Below are 25,267 nucleotides of genomic sequence, written 5' to 3'. Positions count from 1 at the left end.
CGATTATTCAAATATGTGTAGCAGCGATGATAACAAGCGCCTTGTCTGAGCTTAAGCAGCGACTCAGCTGAGCGAGCACACACCGAACAAAACGTGATGCGATAAGATAAGGGACGCAGCCTCATCAATTTGCAAATTGATGGTTCGCTGATAGCGGAATAAAAAATGGAAAAATATTCTTGTTTGATTTGAACTTGACGAAATTGTGCGATAGAAAACGTTATCAATGCAGCTCAAAATCAAAATTTTGGTCTACGTAAAACATTACTTCGAGCAATTCTCTACCAAAACCGGAAATGGATTTTATTTGTATTTTTTGATTAGGCTCAAACTTTGTGGGGGCCTTCCCTATGACCAAATAAGCTATTTTGCGTCATTGGTTCACCCATACAAGTCCCCATACAATTTTGGCTGCTGTCCATACAAAAATGGTATGTAAATATTCAAACAGCTGTAACTTTTGAGTGATTTTTCTGATCAATTTGGTGTCTTCGGCAAAGTTGTAGGTATTGTTGAGGACTTTTGAGAAAAAATAGGTACACGGAAAAAAAAATTTGCAGATTTTTTTATCAACTTTTTTTTTCACTAAAACTCAATTTCCCAAAATACGTATTTTTTGATTTTAGAGATTTTTTGATATGTTTTAGGGGACAAAAATCCGCAACTTTTGAGCCATAGAGAAACATGGTCAAAAAATCTGCCGCCGAGTTATGAATTTTTGAAAAAATAGTGATTTTTGGAAAAAATCGAAGTTTCATGCTAAAACAAGTTTGACATTATTTTTTAATGCAAAATTGAATTTGCAATCGAAAAGTTGATTTTTTGATAAAGGGCTCCGTTTTCAAGATATAGCCACCGAAAGTTTGATTTTAGCGAAATATTTGCAGTTTTTCAATTTACTACTAACTCAATTTACTAAATACTAACATTTTGAAAAAAAATTCTGAAACCTTTCAAAAAAAATATTTTTAGAAATGGTCACTATTTTTAAAAATTGAAAAACTGCAAATATTTCGCTAAAATCAAACTTTCGGTGGCTATATCTTGAAAATCAAAATTCAATTTTGCATTAAAAAATAATGTCAAACTTGTTTTTGCATGAAACTTCGATTTTTTCCAAAAATCACTATTTTTTCAAAAATTCATAACTCGGCGGCAGATTTTTTGACCATGTTTCTCTATGGCTCAAAAGTTGCGGATTTTTGTCCCCTAAAACATATAAAAAAATCTTGAAAATCAAAAAATACGTATTTTGGGAAATTGAGTTTTAGTAAAAAAAAATTTCCGTGTACCTATTTTTTTCTCAAAAGTCCTCAACAATACCTACAACTTTGCCGAAGACACCAAATTGATCAGAAAATTCACTCAAAAGTTACAGCTGTTAGAATATTTACATACCATTTTTGTATGGACAGCAGCCAAAATTGTATGGAGACTTGTTTGGGTGAACCAATGACGCAAAATAGCTTATTTGGTCATAGGGAAGGCCCCCACAAAATTTAAGTCAAATCAAAAAATACAAAAAATAAAAATGCTCGAAATCGGCCGATTTCGTAGAGAGTTGCTCTTCTGTTTTGTATGTTTTCATTGTTCCATGTTTTGTATTTCATTTTGCATTTTTCTTGTTTAGTTGATGTTTGTTTTGCCTTTTATCGCTTGTTTTTTTTTTTATTAAATTGATACAATTATAATTGGAATTTTATTAAATGTGCATAGGCATTAAATGGTGCTTCATATTTATTTTTGCTAAAAATATATTTAAGAAATGTTAGTAAAAAACACAACCAAAGTTAAACCCATAAAATAACATTTTTAAGAACATTGACAATTTCAAGTTTCATAAAACTTCCAAACCTTAATATTTCCTAAAATTTAAGAGTTCTTCTTTCCGATGCTTTTTGAAGATGGAATTTTTTTAGAAGAATTGATTTTTGGCATATTTTTAGATCGAAGCCCACCGGACGGGGTTGGGAAAAAGAGGGTATATTAATACTATCATAATAACTCAACTAATTATCACATATCACGGATATTATATTTTGCCTATTCGATCTGGTAACCTTTACTAAATTTTTTTAATGTTGTTGACTCAATTTGTTGAGTCACTTCTGATTTATTCAACAAAACAACAGAAGATGATATTTATGCGCTTTTTTGAAGCCCAATCTCAGTTATCTTTAGAAAACTAGATCCTCCTTTATCATGCAACCAATCGTTTTTAAGGTACCTAATCGAACAACCAGCGAAGCATAAAGTTCGAAGCTCTGGCAATCCTTACTCAAATTTTTGTAACTTAAGTTATATTGATGCAATGTTTGAGGACGGCTTTTAGTCAGACTCTTCAACCTCACATTAAAAAAAATGTTTTTTTCATTTGATTTTATAATTTAAAAGATTGAGTCTTGATCATTCCTCTGATGAAAAATGAACCAAATACCGCATATTCCATCATAGTTATTTGACACTTATAGCAAAAAGAAAAAAAACCAAACATAAAAAAATGATAAAATTGAGTCTTTCTTTTAAAACACATTGAAATTATAAGTTTTATATCACGATTAAAGTACGAAAATAATCATGAAACAATAAATCATATTTAGTTAATCTTTACTCATTTGTTAGATCAAAAATATAAAAACTTGTCTCATTTTTTTTTGTAATCATGAACCAAAAATTTTATAAATTTTTCTAAATAAACACTCTGATGAAAAATAAACCAAATACCGCATATTTCATCATAGTAATTTGACACTTTTAGCAAAAACAATATAGTCTTTGAAATATAAAAAATGGTTAGATTGAGTCAATCTTTTAAAAAACATTAAAATTATTAATGTTATATCACGATTGAAATACGAAAATAATCATAAAACTATAAATTATACTTAGTTAAATAGTACTTATTTGTTAGATCAAAAATATAAAAACTTGTCTATTTTTTTTATAATTATGAACAAAAAACTTTATAATTTTTTCTAAATAAATTTGTCAATCAAGTTGTGTTTATATTTATTTCTGTTTATGATATAGGCCATTGTAAATATTTTCAATATAACTCCATCGAATTTGCTTAGTTTTACTATTTCAACTTTTTTTTGTGTAAAACTGTTGAAGGAAACTTGCTTGCTCACTTCCTATTGAGCTAATTATCACACAAAGATTTAAAAAATACAGGAAAATGTTTAAAAACTATGTTTGTTGTTTAAATGTCTAATTATCATTTTTTTAAACTTTTTTACTCCAATTCTGTATGTCATAATATTTTTTAAAGATTTTTTGCTAAATCCAACACTCCATACAAATTGATTGATTGTTTTTGTGTTCATACTCTGAATTTTGTTGATGGGTAATTATTACAAAAATTCAAGCATCAAATATCAAATATGGAGCTATTTCATTTTGACAATTACATTATTTTCCACCAAACTATCAATATTAATTATTCAATTTTCTGAAAAATCCTTCCTTCGCACCCATCACTGACCGGACCATGTTCACCAGTTCGTGGGCGAGGGCACGACATCAACAACACCAACGACGACGACAGTCACACTTTTCCTCACGACGACGACTCCTCGTATCGTAAAATCCCGTGTGTGTCGTCGTGTGCCAGCAGTGTGGTGTACGATTTGACGTAACCGCCAGGGCGCATGCGTCGCCCTAGTTCATTCACATTTTCACCAGCACCAGCAGCACAGTTGTGTCCGTATAGAATAATAGTGTGTACAACGTACGACAGCCGCCGCCGCCGTGCGCTCTTCCTTGTGGCGAAAGTTCTCGTACTCGCGCAAAGAGTTTTCTGGCGTAGAACAACACAACAAATGCCCTCCCAGAAGGAAGCGGGCACCCGATTCGGGGAGAGCTTTCCAGAACAACGTGCTGGACTCTCCTGGAAGGACTCTCGCGTTGAGCAACGAGCTTTGACGCTGGGCAACTCTCTGGAGTTTGAATGATGACTTTTAAACTCAATTTTGATTTTTCAAATTGTTGATCAAACAACACAATTTTTTTTGTTTAACAAAATTATTTAATTAAAAAGGGGGAATGGGATCTTTTTTTCAAATTTAGCGAAAGTATCTTATTTTTTATAATTCGATTATCGCAAGTTCCTATCCTATAAGAAAACCTTCGAATAATCGAAACTTTAGATAATCGAGTCTGGACTGTAACTTTTTTTCTCCATGTAGCCATAACCCTCCAAAACTTCCCAAAGAATTGTGAAATGTCGTTTTTTTTTGCAATACTGAAGCTTTCTATTGAAAAATTTATTTTTTTTAGCAAATGGTTTAACAATCTTTAGAATTTCCAGAGAACCTGCTCCTTTACGATGCTCTTTCCGTAAGCTTCCACGCTGCCTGTCAAAGAACGAACGAAACGTGACAGTTCGCTCACTCGACTACTGGTTCAATGTCTTTGGTCAGTTTAGTGATCTGGAAGTCCGTCTCTCAAAACAGACTTTCTCTCTCTCTTTTTCCGTCGATTACACACACACAAAGATTGACTTCCTTTCACACACCGTGAATGATTTCCCCCGGATTATCAATGATCCTGTCCTCCCCGTGAATGTGTGCGAGTCCTGTGTGTCCTTTGGCGAGGAAAGCTTTTCCCGTAACAAACAAAAAACTCGCCAAGAAAAGGTCGATGATGGTGAACCTGGAACATGGGATCTTCCTGATGCCACACACTCCATCACGTTACGGTGCTGAGCACTTTAAGAGAGAGCGTAAGAAGTGCCAGGAATGTGTGTTTGTGTGTGGGTGTGTGTGTACTACGGGTAGATCTAAAAATAGTTTTTGAATTGTCGCAGATCTAGTCTTGCGCTGCGGGTTCGGTGAATGGAGCTGTAACCACGCTCAGAAGAAAAAAAGGGACATGGTGTTTGTGCAATGGCACTTGCAGAAATGCACCTACGTCATAGCGCGTGGCAGCGGATCCCGGAATGCAAAGTGCAGTCTTTTAACTACAATTGATAGCATTTGAACTAGGGCATATATGTCATATTCATATTTTTTTAGATAAAATCACTCAACTAACCAAATTTTCAACCATCCAAAATTCAACTTTTTTTTCTGTGTATAGCTAAAATTCTAGCTAAAATCGAAAATAAACGCAAAAATAAAATGCGTTAGCCAATAAACTTGAAAAAGATTTGGAAATAACCACCAACTTTTCAGGAAAATAATTGATTTGTCAAATAAGCAATTTTACATCATTAGTTTTTCCACACAAGTCTCCATACAATTTTGGGTGCTGGTCATACAAAATGAGTATGTAAATGTATGAAATTCTGCACCTGAGAAATAATTTTCTGAGCCATTTGGTGTCTTCAGCAAAGTTGATTAGGACATATTGGTGCACAGATTTTTTTCCAATTTTATTTATTGAACTTTTTATCACTAAAACTCTAAAAAACACGTATTTCTTAAGTTCCGAAAAATTTTGATATGTTTTAGGATGGCATAAAATTTATTTAAAATTTTTGTCCCTCAGCTCTGGTCAGAGGAGCAGTGCAAAAAATTTTAAAAAACTAAATTTCAAGATGACATTTTTTTTTTATTTAAATAAAGTAATTTTTTTACAATGATATTGTAAGAATACTTAAAGACTCAGTAGAAGGATTGAAAGAAAACAAACATTTAAATAATGTGTAATAAGTTACAATATTTAGTAAAAAAAATCTGGTAATCAAGTTGTCACGAAATGCGAAGCGAAGAATGTTATTCTTTTATAAACATAATTTCAATTTCTTCAAATTCAGCTTTTTGTTATGCAAGTTTTATGCTCATGTTTAATCTTCATTATTATTGTATAATCAATATTTTTTAATGTGATCTGTTTTTTTTAAATACAAGTTTTATCAAATAAATTAATATATTTTGACAAAGGACTTTGTCTTAAAGCTCTATCTGCGGTGTCAATGCAAAATTTTTCGAAAATGTAGCGTTACCGTCGCATGCCCTCGGCGTGACATTCTGTTTCTGTTGCGTGGATGCCGTGCCAACTATTTAAGCTAAAAGTTAGCCTCTGGAGGATTTAGTGTCCATCAGACTTTCATCAAAGACAGACCTTACGTTGGGATTTTTATTGCTCACACACACACGCACACGTTGAAAGAAACAGGTGGTGAACGAACTTGAGAGGAGGTCCAAGAAGTTATTGACGGTTGCCAGAGCGGTCACCGGAATACCGAAATGATTGGGAACAAATTGGTAGAGTATCGGCCACACCCGGAGTGGCCAGTGCCCTGAGGGAAGGTTCTCCCGGGAGGAAATTTACGGAACCATACAGATTTGGGCAATATGGGTATCAAAATTCATGGTTTTTGATACTGGTAATGAACATGGCCATTTTGGCAGGATTGGCCACACCCGGAGTGGCCATTGCCCTCAGGGAAGGTTCTACCAGGAGGACATTTACGGAACCATACGACTTGGGGCAATATGCGTATCAAAATTCATGGTTTTTGATACTGGTGATAAAAATGGCCATTTTGACAGGATTGGCCACACCCGGAGTGGCCATTGCCCTGATGGAAGGTTCTCCCGAGAGGACTTTTACGGAACCATACAGATTTGGGCAATATGGGTATCAAAATTCATGGTTTTTGATACTGGTAATGAAAATGGCCATTTTGACAGGATTGGCCACACCCGGAGTGGCCATTGCCCTGAGGGAAGGTTCTCCCGGGAGGACATTTACGGAACCATACAGATTTGAGCAATATGGGTATCAAAATTCATGGTTTTTTAAACTGGTAATGAAAATGTTTATTTTGACAGGATTGGCCACACCCGGAGTGGCCATTGCCCTGAGGGAAGGTTCTCCCGGGAGGACATTTACGGAACCATACAGATTTGGGCAATATGGGTATCAAAATTCATGGTTTTTGATACTGGTAATGAAAATGGCCAATTTGACAGGATTGGCCACACCCGGAGTGGCCATTGCTCTAAGGGAAGGTTCTCCCGGGAGGAAATTTACGGAACCATACAGATTTGGGCAATATGGGTATCAAAATTTATGGTTTTTGATACTGGTAATGAAAATGGCCATTTTGACAGGATTGGCCACACCCGGAGTGGCCATTGCCCTGATGGAAGGTTCTCTCGAGAGGACATTTACGGAACAATACAGATTTGGGCAATATGGGTATCAAAATTCATGGTTTTTGATACTGGTAATGAAAATGTTTATTTTGACAGGATTGGCCACACCCGGAGTGGCCATTGCCCTGAGGGAAGGTTCTCCCGAGAGGACATTTACGTAACCATACAGATTTGGGCAATATTGGTATCAAAATTCATGGTTTTTGATACTGGTAATGAAAATGTTTATTTTGACAGGATTGGCCACACCCGGAGTGGCCATTGCCCTGAGGGAAGGTTCTCCCGGGAGGACATTTACGGAACCATACAGATTTGAGCAATATGGGTATCAAAATTCATGGTTTTTGATACTGGTAATGAAAATGGCCATTTTGACAGGATTGGCCACACCCGGAGTGGCCATTGCCCTGAGGGAAGGTTCTCCCGGGAGGACATTTACGGAACCATACAGATTTGAGCAATATGGGTATCAAAATTCATGGTTTTTGATACTGGTAATGAAAATGGCCATTTTGACAGGAGTGGCCATTGCCCTGATGGAAGGTTCTCCCGAGAGGACATTTACGTAACCATACAGATTTGGGCAATATTGGTATCAAAATTCATGGTTTTTGATACTGGTAATGAAAATGTTTATTTTGACAGGATTGGCCACACCCGGAGTGGCCATTGCCCTGAGGGAAGGTTCTCCCGGGAGGACATTTACGGAACCATACAGATTTGGGCAATATGGGTATCAAAATTCATGGTTTTTGATACTGGTAATGAAAATGGCCAATTTGACAGGATTGGCCACACCCGGAGTGGCCATTGCTCTAAGGGAAGGTTCTCCCGGGAGGAAATTTACGGAACCATACAGATTTGGGCAATATGGGTATCAAAATTTATGGTTTTTGATACTGGTAATGAAAATGGCCATTTTGACAGGATTGGCCACACCCGGAGTGGCCATTGCCCTGATGGAAGGTTCTCTCGAGAGGACATTTACGGAACAATACAGATTTGGGCAATATGGGTATCAAAATTCATGGTTTTTGATACTGGTAATGAAAATGGCCATTTTGACAGGATTGGCCACACCTGAAGTGATTGTACGGTAGGAACTACTTCAGAACCTTCCCCCAGGGCAATGGCCACTCTGGGTGTGGCCAATTCAGTAAAAATGGCCATTTTCAAAATTTATTTCCTGTTTTAAAAACCATGAATTTAGATGCCAATATTGCCTCAATTTGTATGGTTCCGTAAATGTCCTCCCGAGAGAACCTTCCCTCAGGGCAATGGCCACTCCGGGTGTGGCCTGACAGAAATAGCCATTTTCATTACCAGTATCAAAACCATGAATTTTGATACCCATATTGCCCCAATTTGTTTGGTTCGATAAATGTCCCCAGTAGAACCTTCCCAGGGCCATGGCCACTCCGGGTGTGGCCAATATCCTACCAATTTGGTCCAAACTCCATTGCCCTCAAATCATTCTGGTTTTCGGGTGACCGTCCTAACAATCTTCATTAGAACAGAATTCCTGCCAAGTTGGTGCACAACCTGTGTCTATCATTGTGTGGATGTGTGTTTTTGAGCAATAAAATTACCACCGTGGAACCGTCTTTGACGAAACCTCGATAGGCACTGAAATTGGTCAGAGGCTATCTGTTAACTTATATAGTTTGCATGAAATGTGGCAACAGTGGTGCAACATTCTCGCGTGACTGTTCCAAGAAAGCAGGAGACGAGGCAAAATTTGCACCATGTTGCCGCATTTCATGCGAACTATATAAGCTAACAGATAGCCTCTGACCAATTTCAGTGCCTACCGAGGTTTCGTCAAAGACGGATCCACGGTGTTAATTGTATTGCTCAAACACACACATGCATACATTGAAAGTCACAGGTTTTGCACCAACTTGGGAGGAATTCTGTTAAAATGAAGATTGTTAGGACGGTCACCCGAAAACCAGAATGATTTGAGGGCAATGGAGTTTGGACCAAATTGGTAGGATATTGGCCACAACCGGAGTGGCCATGGCCCTGGGAAGGTTCTACTGGGGACATTTATCGAACCAAACAAATTGGGGCAATATGGGTATCAAAATTCATGGTTTTGATACTGGTAATGAAAATGGCTATTTCTGTCAGGCCACACCCGGAGTGGCCATTGCCCTGAGGGAAGGTTCTCTCGGGAGGACATTTACGGAACCATACAAATTGAGGCAATATTGGCATCTAAATTTGGGGCAATGGGGTTGGGACCATACTGGAAGTATATTTGCCACAGCCTGGAGCGGCCAGTACACTGGGGAAGGTTCCACTTTAACGAACCATTTGACTTGAGGCAATATGGGTATCAAAATTCATGGTTTTTGATACTGGACATGACATTTTGCAAATGGCATCAAATTCATAACATTTTAATTATAACATAAAACTAAATTAAGTTGCTTTTTCATTTCATTTTAATGCAAGAGATTGAACGCTGGCTAAATTTAAAGCCGATTAAATGGACCAGCTCACGCAGGTCATTCTTCAATGATCAAAGTATTCGTCGCTCACTTCGTAGCTGGGGAACCACGGGAATGAGGGTCGCGAGCCGGACAATGCTGCCGAACGTTTGCATGAAGTAGGACACGACCTGCAAGTTGGGCTGCCTTTTCAGGGCCACCGCTTCCGATGCTCATTCTCCACCGTCCATACCGCGCAATCTTGATCGGCGTATTGGTGCACTCCTGGGACGTGTAGACCAACGAATTCTCCACCGGTATCTGCATCAGTTCCAGGCAGTACATTAGGCCACGAATCTCCAATGGCAGAGAGATGGATGTATCGTTGCTGAATTCCACATCCGGTAACGGAGACTAGGGGGATTGTCGGTGTTAACCGTTTACGCGACTGACGACATTGGTGAATCTCCCAGTGGTGGCTCAGGTTTCAGCTCAAGGGCAGCGTAATCGAATTGCAGTGCTGGCTCGTTTTCTCCGGCTAACCCCCTACGATGTTCAACACCCGGTCGTCGGCCTCTTCGTCTTCAGTGGCCCTGGCCAAGTCGTTGACATCCTCGCCAAGCCAAACGTCCATGTAGTGCTTCTTGTTTTCGTCGCTGTCGGGTAGATAAGCGAGGTTGAATTCTATTTGTTGGGACCGCACAGGTTGGATTCTTCACCTGCGGAAAATGTGGAACATCAACTGCGGCTCGTGGAACTTCAACTGCTTCTACCGCAGGCGGTGAATCTGGCCATTTCAATTGAAGAAGTGTTAATCCGGTGACCTCACCAAAGACACATGTTTATTCCTCGGTTCGTAGGAAGGTGTGGCCAATCGTGTCAAAATGATCATTTTCATTACCAGTATCAAAAACCATGAATTTTGACACCAATATTGCCCCAATTTGTATGATTCCATAAATGTCCTCCCGGGAGAACCTTTCCCAGGGCACTGGCCACTCCGGGTGTGACCAATCCTGCCAAAATGGCCATTTTCATTACCAGTATCAAAAACCATGAATTTTGATACCCATATTGCCCCAATTTGTATGGTTCCATAAATGTCCTCTCGGGAGAACCTTCCCTCAGGGCCATGGCCACTCCGGGTGTGGCCAATCGTGTCAAAATGGCCATTTTCATTACCAGTATCAAAAACCATGAATTTTGATACCTATATTGCCCCAATTTGTATGGTTCCATAAATGTCCTCCCGGGAAAACCTTTCCCAGGGCACTGGCCACTCCGGGTGTGGCCAATCCTGCCAAAATGGCCATTTTCATTACCAGTATCAAAACCATGCATTTTGATACCCATATTGCCCCAATTTGTATGGTTCCATAAATGTCCTTCCGGAAGAACCTTCCCTCAGGGCCATGGCCACTCCGGGTACGGCCAATCGTGTCAAAATGGCCATTTTCATTACCAGTATCAAAAACCATAAATTTTGATACCCATATTGCCCAAATCTGTATGGTTCCATTAATGTCCTCCCGGGAGAACCTTCCCTCAGGGCAATGGCCACTCCGGGTGTGGCCAATCCTGTCAAAATGGCCATTTTCATTACCAGTTTAAAAAACCATGAATTTTGATACCCATATTGCTCAAATCTGTATGGTTCCGTAAATGTCCTCCCGGGAGAACCTTCCCTCAGGGCAATGGCCACTCCGGGTGTGGCCAATCCTGTCAAAATGGCCATTTTCATTACCAGTATCAAAAACCATGAATTTTGATACCCATATTGCTCAAATCTGTATGGTTCCGTAAATGTCCTTCCGGGAGAACCTTCCCTTAGGGCCATGGCCACTCCGGGTGTGGCCAATCCTGTCAAAATGGCCATTTTCATTACCAGTATCAAAAACCATGAATTTTGATACCCATATTGCTCAAATCTGTATGGCTCCGTAAATGTCCTCCCGGGAGAACCTTCCCTCAGGGCAATGGCCACTCCGGATGTGGCCAATCCTGTCAAAATGGCCATTTTCATTACCAGTATCAAAAACCATGAATTTTGATACCCATATTGCTCAAATCTGTATGGTTCCTTACCAGTTTAAAAAACCATGCATTTTGATACCCATATTGCTCAAATCTGTATGGTTCCGTAAATGTCCTTCCGGGAGAACCTTCCCTCAGGGCAATGGCCACTCCGGGTGTGGCCAATCCTGTCAAAATGGCCATTTTCATTACCAGTTTAAAAAACCATGAATTTTGATACCCATATTGCTCAAATCTGTATGGTTCCGTAAATGTCCTTCCGGGAGAACCTTCCCTCAGGGCAATGGCCACTCCGGGTGTGGCCAATCCTGTCAAAATGATCATTTTCATTACCAGTTTAAATAACCATGCATTTTGATACCCATTTTGCTCAAATCTGTATGGTTCCGTAAATGTCCTCCCGGGAGAACCTTCCCTCAGGGCAATGGCCACTCCGGGTGTGGCCAATATCCTAAAAGTTTAGTCCCAACACCATTGCCCCAAATCATTCTGGTTTTCGGGTGACCGTTCTATCTTCATTAGAACAGAATTCCTCCCAAGTTGGTGCACAACCTGTGTCTATCAATGTGTGGATGTGTGTGTCTGAGCAATAAAATTATCACCGTGGATCCGTCTTTGACGAAACCTCGTAAGGTACTGAAATTTTCTGAGGCTATCTGTTAGCTTAAATAGTTCACATGAAATGTGGCAACATGGTGCAAATTTTGCCTTGTCTCTTGCTTTCGTGGAACTGTCACGCGAGAATGTTGCACCACTGTTGCCACATTTCATGCGAACTATTTAAGCTAACAGATAGCCTCAGAAAAATTCAGTACCTTACGAGGTTTCGTCAAAGACGGATCCACGGTGATAATTTTATTGCTCAGACACACACATCCACACATTGATAGACACAGGTTGTGCACCAACTTGGGAGGAATTCTGTTCTAATGAAGATAGAACGGTCACCCGAAAACCAGAATGATTTGGGGCAATGGTGTTGGGACTAAACTTTTAGGATATTGGCCACAACCGGAGTGGCCATTGCCCTGAGGGAAGGTTCTCCCGGGAGGACATTTACGGAACCATACAAATTGGGGCAATATGGGTATCAAAATGCATGGTTATTTAAACTGGTAATGAAAATGATCATTTTGACAGGATTGGCCACACCCGGAGTGGCCATTGCCCTGAGGGAAGGTTCTCCCGGAAGGACATTTACGGAACCATACAGATTTGAGCAATATGGGTATCAAAATTCATGGTTTTTTAAACTGGTAATGAAAATGGCCATTTTGACAGGATTGGCCACACCCGGAGTGGCCATTGCCCTGAGGGAAGGTTCTCCCGGAAGGACATTTACGGAACCATACAGATTTGAGCAATATGGGTATCAAAATGCATGGTTTTTTAAACTGGTAAGGAACCATACAGATTTGAGCAATATGGGTATCAAAATTCATGGTTTTTGATACTGGTAATGAAAATGGCCATTTTGACAGGATTGGCCACACCCGGAGTGGCCATTGCTCTGAGGGAAGGTTCTCCCGGGAGGACATTTACGGAGCCATACAGATTTGAGCAATATGGGTATCAAAATTCATGGTTTTTGATACTGGTAATGAAAATGGCCATTTTGACAGGATTGGCCACACCCGGAGTGGCCATTGCCCTGAGGGAAGGTTCTCCCGGGAGGACATTTACGGAACCATACAAATTGGGGCAATATGGGTATCAAAATGCATGGTTATTTAAACTGGTAATGAAAATGATCATTTTGACAGGATTGGCCACACCCGGAGTGGCCATTGCCCAGAGGGAAGGTTCTCCCGGGAGGACATTTACGGAACCATACAAATTGGGGCAATATGGGTATCAAAATTCATGGTTTTTGATACTGGTAATGAAAATGGACATTATGACAGGATTGGCCACACCCGTAGTGGCCATTGCCCTGAGGGAAGGTTCTCCCGAGTTTTCCGAAACATGCTTGTTTTGGCAATATTTTCGTTTTTTGGCAATTTATTTCCACAGAGGTGCCAATTATTGAAAATATTAAATAAGAATTAATTATTAAAGATTAAATAAATTGGCAAAGAATTTAAAAATATAAATAAAAATGGATTTACTTTTTAGAGTTTTGTACAAAGTTCTTTGTCATATTGGTCATGTAGAACATAACCACCTGCACCTTTTTAATTATCGATTCCATTCAACCATTACTTGTAAAAGTAATATTCAGTATATACATTCAACAACTTGTATGGAAATCAAAGATCGCTTTGTGGTTAATCCATAGTAAGCTTTTTTTAAAATCTGAAAAAAAATCATTCATTTTTTTATTCCATTGATTTCAGCTAGTTTCCTGAAAGAAATGGAAAGATTCAAAACTGGTTGATTCAAGATTCAATAAATCAGGGCTTTTCAGAATATTTTAGATTTTTTTTCTGAATTCCGTGTGTAATAGTCTGAACACCACTGCATTCCCATTAGCCCAAATAGTTTTCAAAGGATGATGACCATTGCAATGGCAGGTCTCACTCCTGAAGTAGCTTTTATTTATATTGACGATATTATTGTCATAGGATGCTCAATGAGACATCACATTAAAAATTTAACTACTGTTTTTGAAAGATTGCGACATTACAATTTGAAGCTTAATCCTTCAAAATGTAAATTTTTTAAATCTGAAGTAACTTATCTGGGGCACAAAGTCACAGATAAAGGAATACTCCCAGATGATTCTAAATATGAATCACTGGTTAAATATCCAGTGCCGCAGAATGCTGACGAAGTTCGAAGATTCGTCGCATTTTGTAACTACTATAGAAAATTCGTTGAAAATTTTTCAACAATTGCTCACCCTTTAAACCAGTTATGTAAAAAGAATTGCAAATTTGACTGGTCTGTTCAGTGTCAACTCGCCTTCGACACACTGAAACACAAACTGCTTTCACCAAAAATTTTACAATACCCTGATTTTGCCAAAACTTTTATTCTCACAACGGATGCTTCTAACGTCGGTTGTGGAGCAATTTTATCCCAAATCACTAGTGAAGGCGATCGACCGATAGCCTACGCTAGCAGAACTTTTACACCTGGTGAGAAAAATAAGTCTGTTATTCTCAAAGAACTAACAGCAATCCACTGGGCAATTAACTACTTCAAACCATATCTTTACGGAAATAGGTTTGTAATCAGAACTGATCACAGACCACTTGTACATTTATACGGAATGAAAGACCCAACATCCAAATTGACACAAATGCGTTTGGATTTAGGAGAATTCAATTTCGATGTAATATATATAGCTGGTAAGGAAAACGTGGGTGCGGACGCGCTCTCACGAATAGTTATAACAAGTGAACAACTACAAAATATGCAAATGCTCGTAGTAAACACGAGATCAATGCAGAAAACGAAAAGCATGCAAAGCACGCAGGTTGATACTAGTATCACCTATCAAGCGGCTTATACAGTTGAAAACATTAATGAAACGAGAAAATTATGCGCTTTACGTGTTGTCAATAACACTTTACAGATCTATAAAAACAAAAAAATAATGATGAAAATCCCATTTCAGCCAGAAAATGAAAGACCAACTTTAGAGATGACTCTTTCAAGGCTTGAAAAAGAATTAAAGAAAATGAGAATCGATCGAATATCTCTTTCAACGGAAGATGAAATTTTCAAAAAAGTAACAACTTCTACATTTAAAATTGTAGCTAATAAAACTTTGCAAAGTCTACAAATTTTAATATACAAACCACCAATGTATGTAGATAACAAAAATGAAATTCAAGAAATCTTACGAAATTTCCACAATACACCGACAGGAGGACACGTAGGACAAACTAAAATGTACCTACAGATCCGAGACCTGTACCGGTGGAAAGCAATGAAACGTTCTATTACACTTTTCGTTCAGGCCTGCGAACTGTGTAAAAGAAATAAAATTGTACAACATACTAAAGAACCACAAATAATAACAACAACTCCGAGTAAACCTTTTGAAATCATTACAATAGATACAGTAGGACCCCTACCAAAAACCAACAACGGCAACAGATATGCAATAACAATTCAGTGCGAACTAACTAAATATATAGTTCTTGCACCAATACAAAACAAAGAAGCTAATACTATAGCAAGAGCCATAGTAGATAACTTCATCTTAATTTATGGAAAATTTTTGGAAATCAAAACCGACCAAGGTACCGAATATAATAACGAAGTTCTTAGTCAGATCTGCAAACAATTGAAAATAAAACAAACTTTTGCAACTGCCTATCACCCACAAACCATTGGTGCTCTTGAAAGAAATCATAGGTGTTTAAACGAATACCTACGATGTTTCGTTAACGAGCATCAATCGGATTGGGATGATTGGTTGAAATATTATCAATTTAATTACAACACAACTCCACATACTATTCATGGGTACACACCTTATGAATTAGTGTTCGGTGTTAAAGCAAACTTACCACATAGCAATAATCAAAGAAATCTAGATCCAGTCTACAATTTAGAAGCATACCACAATGAGTTGAAATTTAGATTACAAAAGAGCCAAAATTTAACAAAGTCAATATTAGAACAGCAAAAACAAGAAAAAACTCAAATTTGTAACAAAATAATTAATCCTATCCACATACAAATAGGCGATCTGGTTTATCTAAAAAATGAAAATAGGAGAAAACTAGATTCATTTTACCAAGGTCCATTTAGAATCACACAAATCAGAGATCCGAATTGCGAATTAGAAGAACCTATAACAAAAAAGAAAACAATAGTGCACAAAAATAGAATAATCAAATAAACCACCGAGCCTAGCATCAACAATGCAGGTAAATTTTTCCCAGCAATAGACTGCGGAAGTGAAAAATTCGGATACAAAACAACATACACTTACACATACACATACACAATGTAACAAAACACAATGTAACAAAACACAATGTAACAAAACAAACACACAACAACAAAAATTCATAAATATATCAAATAAATTGTAAATGGCTACTGGAGAATGGCAAAGAATAATTTTACTTCATAAAACTATTCTTTTAAAGGGGGAAGGTGTAATAGTCTGAACACCACTGCATTCCCAACATACCCATTCACACTTAATTTCCATTTTTATTACCATGCCCGGACCTCGCACAACAAGACCAGGTTTTGTCTTTCAAAACACAAACCCTGCCTGGCTGTAGAGCCCACACACAGTTAGAACCACTTGGCGCAAGCATAATTGCTGATGCTTGCGTATAGCCTTTTTCGAACCATATTTCGGTTCATCGACAATTGGCCGGGACGCTGACTCCTGCTGAGCCAGCGCAAGGGTTCAACCCAGTACAAGCCAACTCCAGAAGTCTATACTGTAGCACGTAAGTGTCACCACTCAAATTACATGTGATGCAACAAATTTGACTAGTATAAATACCCGAGTTCAAATAAACAAAAAGGAGTCTTTTCGGCTGGAACATCAAGGCGACTTGTCTACTTTATTTCGAGCTCCGAGCTGGTTACTGCTCCTCGCAGTCTACCACACCTTGGATAGCTCTTAATGCAAAGAAAGTCCCTGCAGGTTTCCCCGCGGTTCTTACGCCTCGCACTGTCGAACGTTTGAGATATTACACGTGAAATTTACTCGGGGAAAAATCACTTAGCCTTGTTAATTCTGTTCTGTTTCTGCCAAAATAATAAGTTCAATTATATTCAAAAAAGAAAATAATAGAGCTTGTGAGTTTTAAAACACGTATATTTGAAAGTAAAACGAATAATTGAACAAAATCAAACTTGTTGCACTAATTAATCAGTTTAACAAATTAAAATCTTTTACTTTTCTTTCGTAGCTTAAGCAAAACACAGAAATTAATAGGATTATCTATAATTCACGTTATCACGGTAAAAAATTGTGAAAATATTTATAGTTCATTTAAAAATGATGTTAAATACAGTTTAAAATTAATTTTCTGTACTTTTTACATTAGATTTTCTAGGTTATTTAACATTTTTCACGTTCCGTGAAATTTGGTGTTTTGGATTTATGGTCCTCGCGAAAATGGCGATTTTTTAGCGCCACCAAAAAAATTTCAAACTACATAAGAATTCATGAACATCACTTATGCCACTTTTTTTCTAAATAGTTTACAATGGATTTAACTAGATTTTTTATCTACGAAAATTTCAATTCATTCAGTATTTATCTGTTCGCTCTTGATTTTATGATAAAATTTTGAAGCGGAGAAGGGGGGACAAAAATTTGAACTGAAATAAACATACAAAATCTGGCTTGAGAGATATATTTTTTTGAAAAACAAAAAACGGTTTTTGGAAAAAATCAAAAACACGTACAAATAAAAAAAAAACATTTTCGAAGTTTTTTATAAAATGTACCGTTTTTTATACTTCTTGAAAGAAAAGCACAACTGAAAAAAAAGTATTTTGAAAGGCTGCGAAAATTTCAAACAATTTTTTTTTTGAATTTCGAAAATCGGGCAGTTAGTTTCTGAGATAAAACCTCACAAACAATTCGAATCGATAAAAATTATTTTTGTGTCACGTAACTTAATTTTAATTTTCATTTGACGATAGTTCGGAATGTATTGGTTAGATTATTTATGTTGAAAAATTAAGCTTCTGTGAAATTTTAAAATCAAGCTTTTGATGTTTTTCTAAATTGATTTTTAAACGACATTATAAACTTTTAAAATATTATTGCGAAATCGTAGAGAACTACTCTGATGCAAAATTACATATCTGGTAAAAGAAAAAGTCCACATATCGTTCAATTAAAATAAATAAAAACACAAAAATAAAATTTCCAAGAGATTTGATCATTCTTAGAAAAAATGCTTACATGTCAAATTTAACAAATTTTTACTGAGAAAATTGAGCTCAATTACCAATTTTTGTTTTTGTAATTTTAATATATTCTGCCGTTGTAGTTTACCGAAATGTCGAGCAGTTTTAAAACTGAAAATAAAATAAACTTCAACAAAAACTTAAAAATAATTTGAAATCATCACAACAAAAGTTTATGTGTTTAAAACAGCTTAATTCAACGAATTGGACGAATCCAATTGACGAAAAATAGCATTTTCCATGTATGAACCTAATGCTTAAGAATTATTCATGTAATGGGAAAATGTCAAAAATTGATTTGCTTTCTCGGCCGATTTTGCCTATATCTCTTATATCCCTATCCACTTCTTAGTCCAACCAAAAAAAAAAAAAACACATACACACATTTTGTTACTGAGCATCAAATTTTCCCATCAACACAACAGGACCGAGACAGTTAGACGACAAAACGCGAAAGATCCGAAAGGAAAAAAGTGTAAGCTGTTTTACTAGCGTAGTACATTCCTCACATTTTTTGGCATTTGCCTGCTTGCTCTACCCAACACACAAATCTATTTTACGCGCTACGCGATATATCTACTACCACACAAACCAGCCAATGAGATTCACACTCGGCCGCGTATGGCCATCCGCAGTTTCAAATTTAGCCATCGCGCAAAATCAGCTGATTTCGGAGGAAAGTGAAAAGTTAACGCCCAAGACTTGGTTGGCTTGGGTAATTATGGTTTAGAAGGTGACAAATTTTATTTATTTTTTTGTCATTTTCTCATTTTGAACAAAGGCTTGCGCAGAAAATGAAAAGACTCTTAAAATAGTTTGTTCAGTCATCTGACAGTGATGTCCTGCTGCAGCCTGTGGTCGACATCAAATTATGCGACTGTCACAACCAGATCAAGAGACTAGACCATTTGTTTCTAAGTCCAAATGGTCCGTTCTAAAATGAACCGGAACGGAATTTATTGGCTGTTGAAGTTCATCTCTTTTTTGGATTCTCACAAAACTAATTGTGGTGTATAAATTGAAAGTTTGGAGTCAGTTAAAAATGAACATAAAACAGCTGAATCGAAGAATACAGGTCATCACCACCGCGTCAAACCAGGCACCCTCGGGCAACACAACTCCAAAAGAAGAAACTAGACCAACCGAAACAACGCGTCTCCAACAGTCTTAAATTGGCCCCGTGTCGATTGAAAATCGCAAGAGCGCCTCCTCCAGGGAAGCGCTGCATCACAATTCGGCAGGTTAAATTAATCATTCGCGCTGAAATTGGCAAAGTGGCATTCTCCGCGGGCCAGCCATCTGAAACGAATGTTTTAATGTTCGCCGAGGAACTCTTGGAAAGGTCAAACGCGCGGTGAAGGGTCGAAATTACAGCATCGGACACTCGTCAGTCAGTGGTGATGGGACTTACTCAGCTCCATGTCGTGCTCCTGGATCAAATCATCCTCCTGGTCCAGGTCCCCGTCGGACTCCGTGCCCGAGTCGTGACCGTCAATCTGGGAAGAAATAGAGATAATAACATTAGGAAAACGCAAATGAAAACATTCATTTTTGAAAGTAACCAGCCCAGCATACTTATTGTTCTTTGTCCGAACATTAAATTGTACTCCAAATCCTTGGATCTACTTGTTACCAAGTCTGTTTTAACAAAACTCATGTAAACTGAACGGACACTTGGGGGGGTGCCCCTGTTTCATTTCGCCAGTTGCGAACAATCTCCCTCCCAGTGGCATTCGGGAAGATTTTGACCAACCAGGTAGCATGTTCCTCGTCCCAGCAGGGAGTCCGGACGTAAAACCAGTTTTGATTTTTGGACAATGGGGTGCCCGCACAATGGGCAAGAACGAAAGTCATAGAAGAAAAAAAAAAAGGTTTAACTATTCAAAATAGTTTCAATTAATTTTTGTTTTCATTACAAAATAATTTACTATGTGGGTAACTCTCTGCCAATTCACACGAAATTGGAAAAAGTTGCCCCCATCCCTCTGTGAAACTTTGTTCTAACATTTTTTAGAAAGTTTGGTTGAATTGACTCAGGCTCACTGTGGAAAACAATTGAAAAATTTCAGAGAGTCGAATTGAGTTACAAACAATTTTTGAAAAACCCAAGAGATCAAGAGATCTTTTGATATGTATTAAAATTTATTTAGAAAACTATCTTGTTATTTTTCCAATATATGTTTTATGTATTAATTATTTGGTAAAATTATTAACTTCAAACCTCTTACGCACTTAATGCTAAATTGAAATTCCTACTATTTATGCATAATTGTTTAAAAATGTGCCTATGGGAAGACTAGGTCGCTGTTTTTTTTAAGTCACTGAAAACAATGTAAATTGTTGGTTAAGTTTTTCAAAAATGGAGTCCTTTAACATATTTAAGACGACTAACTGCAATTTGTTAACAGGAAACATCAGCATTTGTCTTAACTCAGATGTGAACAAAGAATATTTTGATGCTTCAAAAATATTTTCCATATTTGGGAATTTCATGGACATTTTTAAGTGCTTTAAAATCACCTTTCGAATGCAACTAAGAGAGTTAGAATTGATGAAGTTTAACGCAAATGCGAGCATTTTAAAGATTTTTTATGTTTTTTGGATTAAGGACATGGTAGATGGGGTGGGTAGGAAGGATATTTCATTTGATAAATAGAATATAATATGAATTATTTAGCAAAAAAAAACGTACTGAAAGATCTTACCAAGGGTCTCCAAAGCATTCGAAAACCGAATATACATCGAATACGATGCTATTGCTTCACTAGATATGCTGTTGCTTCACTAGAACATCATCGAATCCAGGCATCAGCGGGTTGTGAACAACTTCTGACCTTGCCGGAACGGCTGGAACCAAACGGAAATCCTTTCCGTTACGCCACACGAAAAAAATCACGCAGAGCTTCACTTTTGTCTTCAGGATGTAGATTCACTTACAGCACAAACAAATCCGAAAAAAAACATCAGAAACTTTCTTGGAATTTGCCAGTGAAAAATAACTCTAAACCGAAGAAAAACGTCAAATTTTCGGCACCGAACAAGTTTCACGTCCGATCTAGCGCATGGCTACTTCGATCTCCTTTATGTTGGAACCTTTGTTTCGTCATAAAACCAACTTAAAAAATTTGAAACATTTTTGCTTTAAGTTAGAGGAAAAACAAATTTTTCAACATATTGTTATTGAACTAATTGTTTAATTATTTTCCTTTATTTTTTGAAGAAATGTTTAATTATATTTTTATTATTATTTCTTTGTGAACAAAAAAGCCATTAATTAGTGTACCCATGAAAGGCTCCAAACAATTTTGACAGATTAATAAAAAAAATATTGCACATAATGTATTCGAAAATCTGTATCTTTGGAGGAATTTTCTGATTGGTTTGGCGTCCTCGGAAAAGCTGTAGTGTAACCAACGTTTTCTTTAATATTTTTCTTGTATCAAATATACAAAGTGATATAATATATTAATGGGGACTATTCAGAAAAATAAGTACGGGAAATTTTTTTTGCCGGTTTTAAATACATTTTATTTTGAACAATTTCACGAATCCGTATTATTGAAATTTTTTTTTTAATATTTTAAGGGCCAAAGGGTTTTTTTTTAATTGGTGTTTTTTTTTATTATTAAATCTTGCTTCAAAATTTTATTTGACAATAGTTTAATGTAAAATCAGATTTTTAATCAAAAAGTACTTTATACAAATTGTAGATAAAGTGCGCCGTTTTCGAGATAAAGCCGTTCATTGAAGTTTTTCAAGTCTCAACCAAACAGCCCCATATGTTATAATGACGATATCTCAGCAACTAATGGTCCAAATTCCGATGCTAACAAAACAAAACAATTGGTAAATTTTCCTAACTCTTCGAAAAAAACACATTTTGAAAATTTAGGAATCTTGACTAACATTTCAAATGGCCAAATATTCAATATTACGCCCTTTTGAAATGTTAGTTTTCACAAATGAAGTGCCAACCCAAAAAAATCAATAAATTCTCTTTCACTAGAATCTTTTCAAGTAAACTAATCTTGTCCATCACATCGCCCATAGTGCACGCGTGTTCCACGTTTGTGTACACTTTTGCGCAAACCTGCTTTCAGCACGGCCAGCGCAAAACTGTTGGATGATTTATTACAACACCGTTTATTTACGGAAAAGCTTAACCGGAGTGCAAAATTTTGATCCCAGCTCGTGGTTTACATTTCGATTTTCAAGGTAAATTTAAGGGGTAGATTACACGGAAAATTTCGCCATCTGTTTAAACTTAGTTGCAAATAGTGGAATCGACTTGCACCAAATCTCTCGATTAAATCACCTCATCACTTTCCCAACCTGCTCCCGCATTGGAAAGTTCCGAAATTGATCAATCATCTGTTCGGCCCTGAGGGCAAGTTTCTACTCCATGTTCGGCCCTGATTGGTTTATCCGGAGCTCTAACCCATAGCCCATGGCAGGCAGTAGCAGAGTTCCGCGCTCTCGAGTTTTTCTGCCACTTTCCGATTAAAGTAACTTAAAACCAACTGCATCCATTCCAAACAAGTAGAAGAAGTAGAAGAAGAAAAAAAACTTTTCAGCAACCTTCACACAACAGTCAGTGTACCAAACCCATCTGGGCGTAGAACCGGTACTAGGAGCAAGTTACGACGACGACGTCGACGACAAAAAAAAAGCAGTCAGAACTGGACACCAAGCCCCCCAAAAGAACTCGAACGGCTCGGGCTCAGCGAAACCGGTAATGTAAGAAGCAAAATTGACTTGAATCATATGGCAAACCGACACCAGTCGTGAGTTCGCGAACGGCGAATGGCATATCGATCCAATTTCCTTCTGGTGGTGGTGGCGACTGACATTGGAATCGAATGTTGAACATTGGAATCTGGTGAACTGGTGCAGTTTATGTATTTTTTTATTGGTATGAAAATTTGTCGACTTTCAAAAACAAAAATATCAGTTATGCTAGCTACATTAAACAACAACAAAAACGCAATCGTCTTCACAATCCCATGACGTTCAACTATAAATTAATACACGTACGTGGTGGTGCAAAGAATGTAGCAGAAGAGGGCAGAAAAACTGCGAAACTAAGAATAGAAACTCTGCAAACAAACGGGTAAAATGAAGCAGCAAGAATGGAAAAAAGAAGAAAAAAAAACAATGAAAGAAGAAACCCACAACAATGCGCTACAAACAGAACAGCGTGAATGAATGACGATAATTAAACAGAGAGGCGAACGTTACGATCGAAGAATGAACAGCACAAAAAAAAAAATCAACAGCAAAAAGAAGAGACAATTGTACAAGTGAATAAGCGAAGAAAAGTAGAAAAAACGAAGCAAACTTAACGCAATGACGGCGGCAGTGAAAGAAATGCGAGAATGAAGGATTGAGCATGAAACAACTGCACATGAGTTTGAAGAAAATGTAACACATGACGTGGTGCCGCAGGGTTTTAGTGACGAGGCCGGGGGAATTAATTAGCGTTTTTATAACTTTTAAACACACATGTTGGCTGGGGAGCGTGTGAATCATTTGTTCGCTACTTTTTTTAAACTTAAAAATCACGTTGTTGAATGTTTATAAAAATATTTTAAACTTTGAAAAAAATAGATTTTTGTGCAATTCTGTCGTGAAACTACTTACTTTTCCCGTCATTCTTGAACGAAAAAAGCCTACTTTTCTGTGCCAAAATAACAGAATCGAATAGTAACACTTTTCAAAATAAGTGTGAAAAGTTCTTCTTTTCAGCACTGAAATGGATGCTTAAAGTTGGAAATGTTCAGCATTAGTTTCGAAAAGAAATGCTTTTCAACAGTTTTTACTCAAACGATTAATTGGACAAATTCATGAACATTTGAATTATAATTCTACTCAAAGGGTGTTTTCGGAATTGCAAAAAAATGTGTATGGAACTCGTTGCAAAACCTGATTTTTTCAGCACTCGTCGTATTTATCCCACTCGGTGTACCCCGTTGGATAAGTGTACGACTCGTGGTGAAAAAACCTTCTTTTTGCAACTTGTTGTATAAACTACTACTACAGTCTTGAACAGAAAACAAAAAAAAATCAAATAAATTTTTAACTTTATTTTAAATTAAATTACATACAGAAGCTTATTCTAACACTCAAACGCTCGGGTAAAATTGATCAAATATATACTGTCAGATGGAGGTCAAATATGGTCCATGATGATCCGGATTCCGTTGGAATACCACGGTTCCGGTACTCCATAAGACTTAACCAAGTAAATTATTTTTGCAGGATGATGTATTAGGGAGTTTTATGTTCTGTCGAAAGTTTTTTTTTCGAACTGGTTTAAAAAACATTATAAGAGAACAATTTATAAATAAACGTTATACAATGTATTTCAAATAGTTTATATTTAATTGAATAAGTTTTTTTTATTAAATTTCTCTTATTTTTTTATTTTAATTTCTCAAAATTGAATTGTTTAAAAAAACACATGCAACATGCAACGTATTAAAAATCTAAAATAAACAAAGGAGGAAGTAAACAAAAATGTTTTTTTAAATCCATTTATTTTTAAACTGGAATTAGTACTCTTCGATTAATCGCAATAAATGTTTATTTTATTTCAATAAAGAAGCCAAGAACTATGAGAATATTGTTACCAATTTTGTCCAGTTTTTTTTTAATTTTATGGATGCTTTTTTATTTTTAATATGCCCCCGAAGGAAATAAACAATTTGATAAAAAAGTTAAAAATTTTCATTTGTTTTTTTTTATTATGTAAATATGGATAGAACTATGGACAAATTTTAACCAACTTTATCAAATACATTATTTGACCATAAAATGTGGTCTTTAAACTTAAAATTTTAAAGAGTT

General features: G+C 36.9%; 1 protein-coding gene across 2 annotated transcripts in view; it reads right to left on the bottom strand.

The window, feature by feature from the left end:
* Window positions 1-25,267, bottom strand: part of LOC120412791 (MOB kinase activator-like 2) — a 60,941-nt gene that overhangs the window by 21,072 nt on the left and 14,602 nt on the right. For both annotated transcript variants that reach the window (XM_039573380.2, XM_039573381.2), the window contains one exon: window positions 19,833-19,917. In XM_039573380.2, the coding sequence (XP_039429314.1) occupies window positions 19,833-19,917 (85 nt within the window). The remainder of the gene's footprint in view (window positions 1-19,832; window positions 19,918-25,267) is intronic.

Source organism: Culex pipiens, chromosome 2, assembly GCF_016801865.2.
Source record: "Culex pipiens pallens isolate TS chromosome 2, TS_CPP_V2, whole genome shotgun sequence".
NCBI lineage: Eukaryota > Metazoa > Arthropoda > Insecta > Diptera > Culicidae > Culex > Culex pipiens.
Note: the sequence above shows the minus strand (reverse complement) of the source record. Positions and strands in the feature narration are given on the sequence as shown.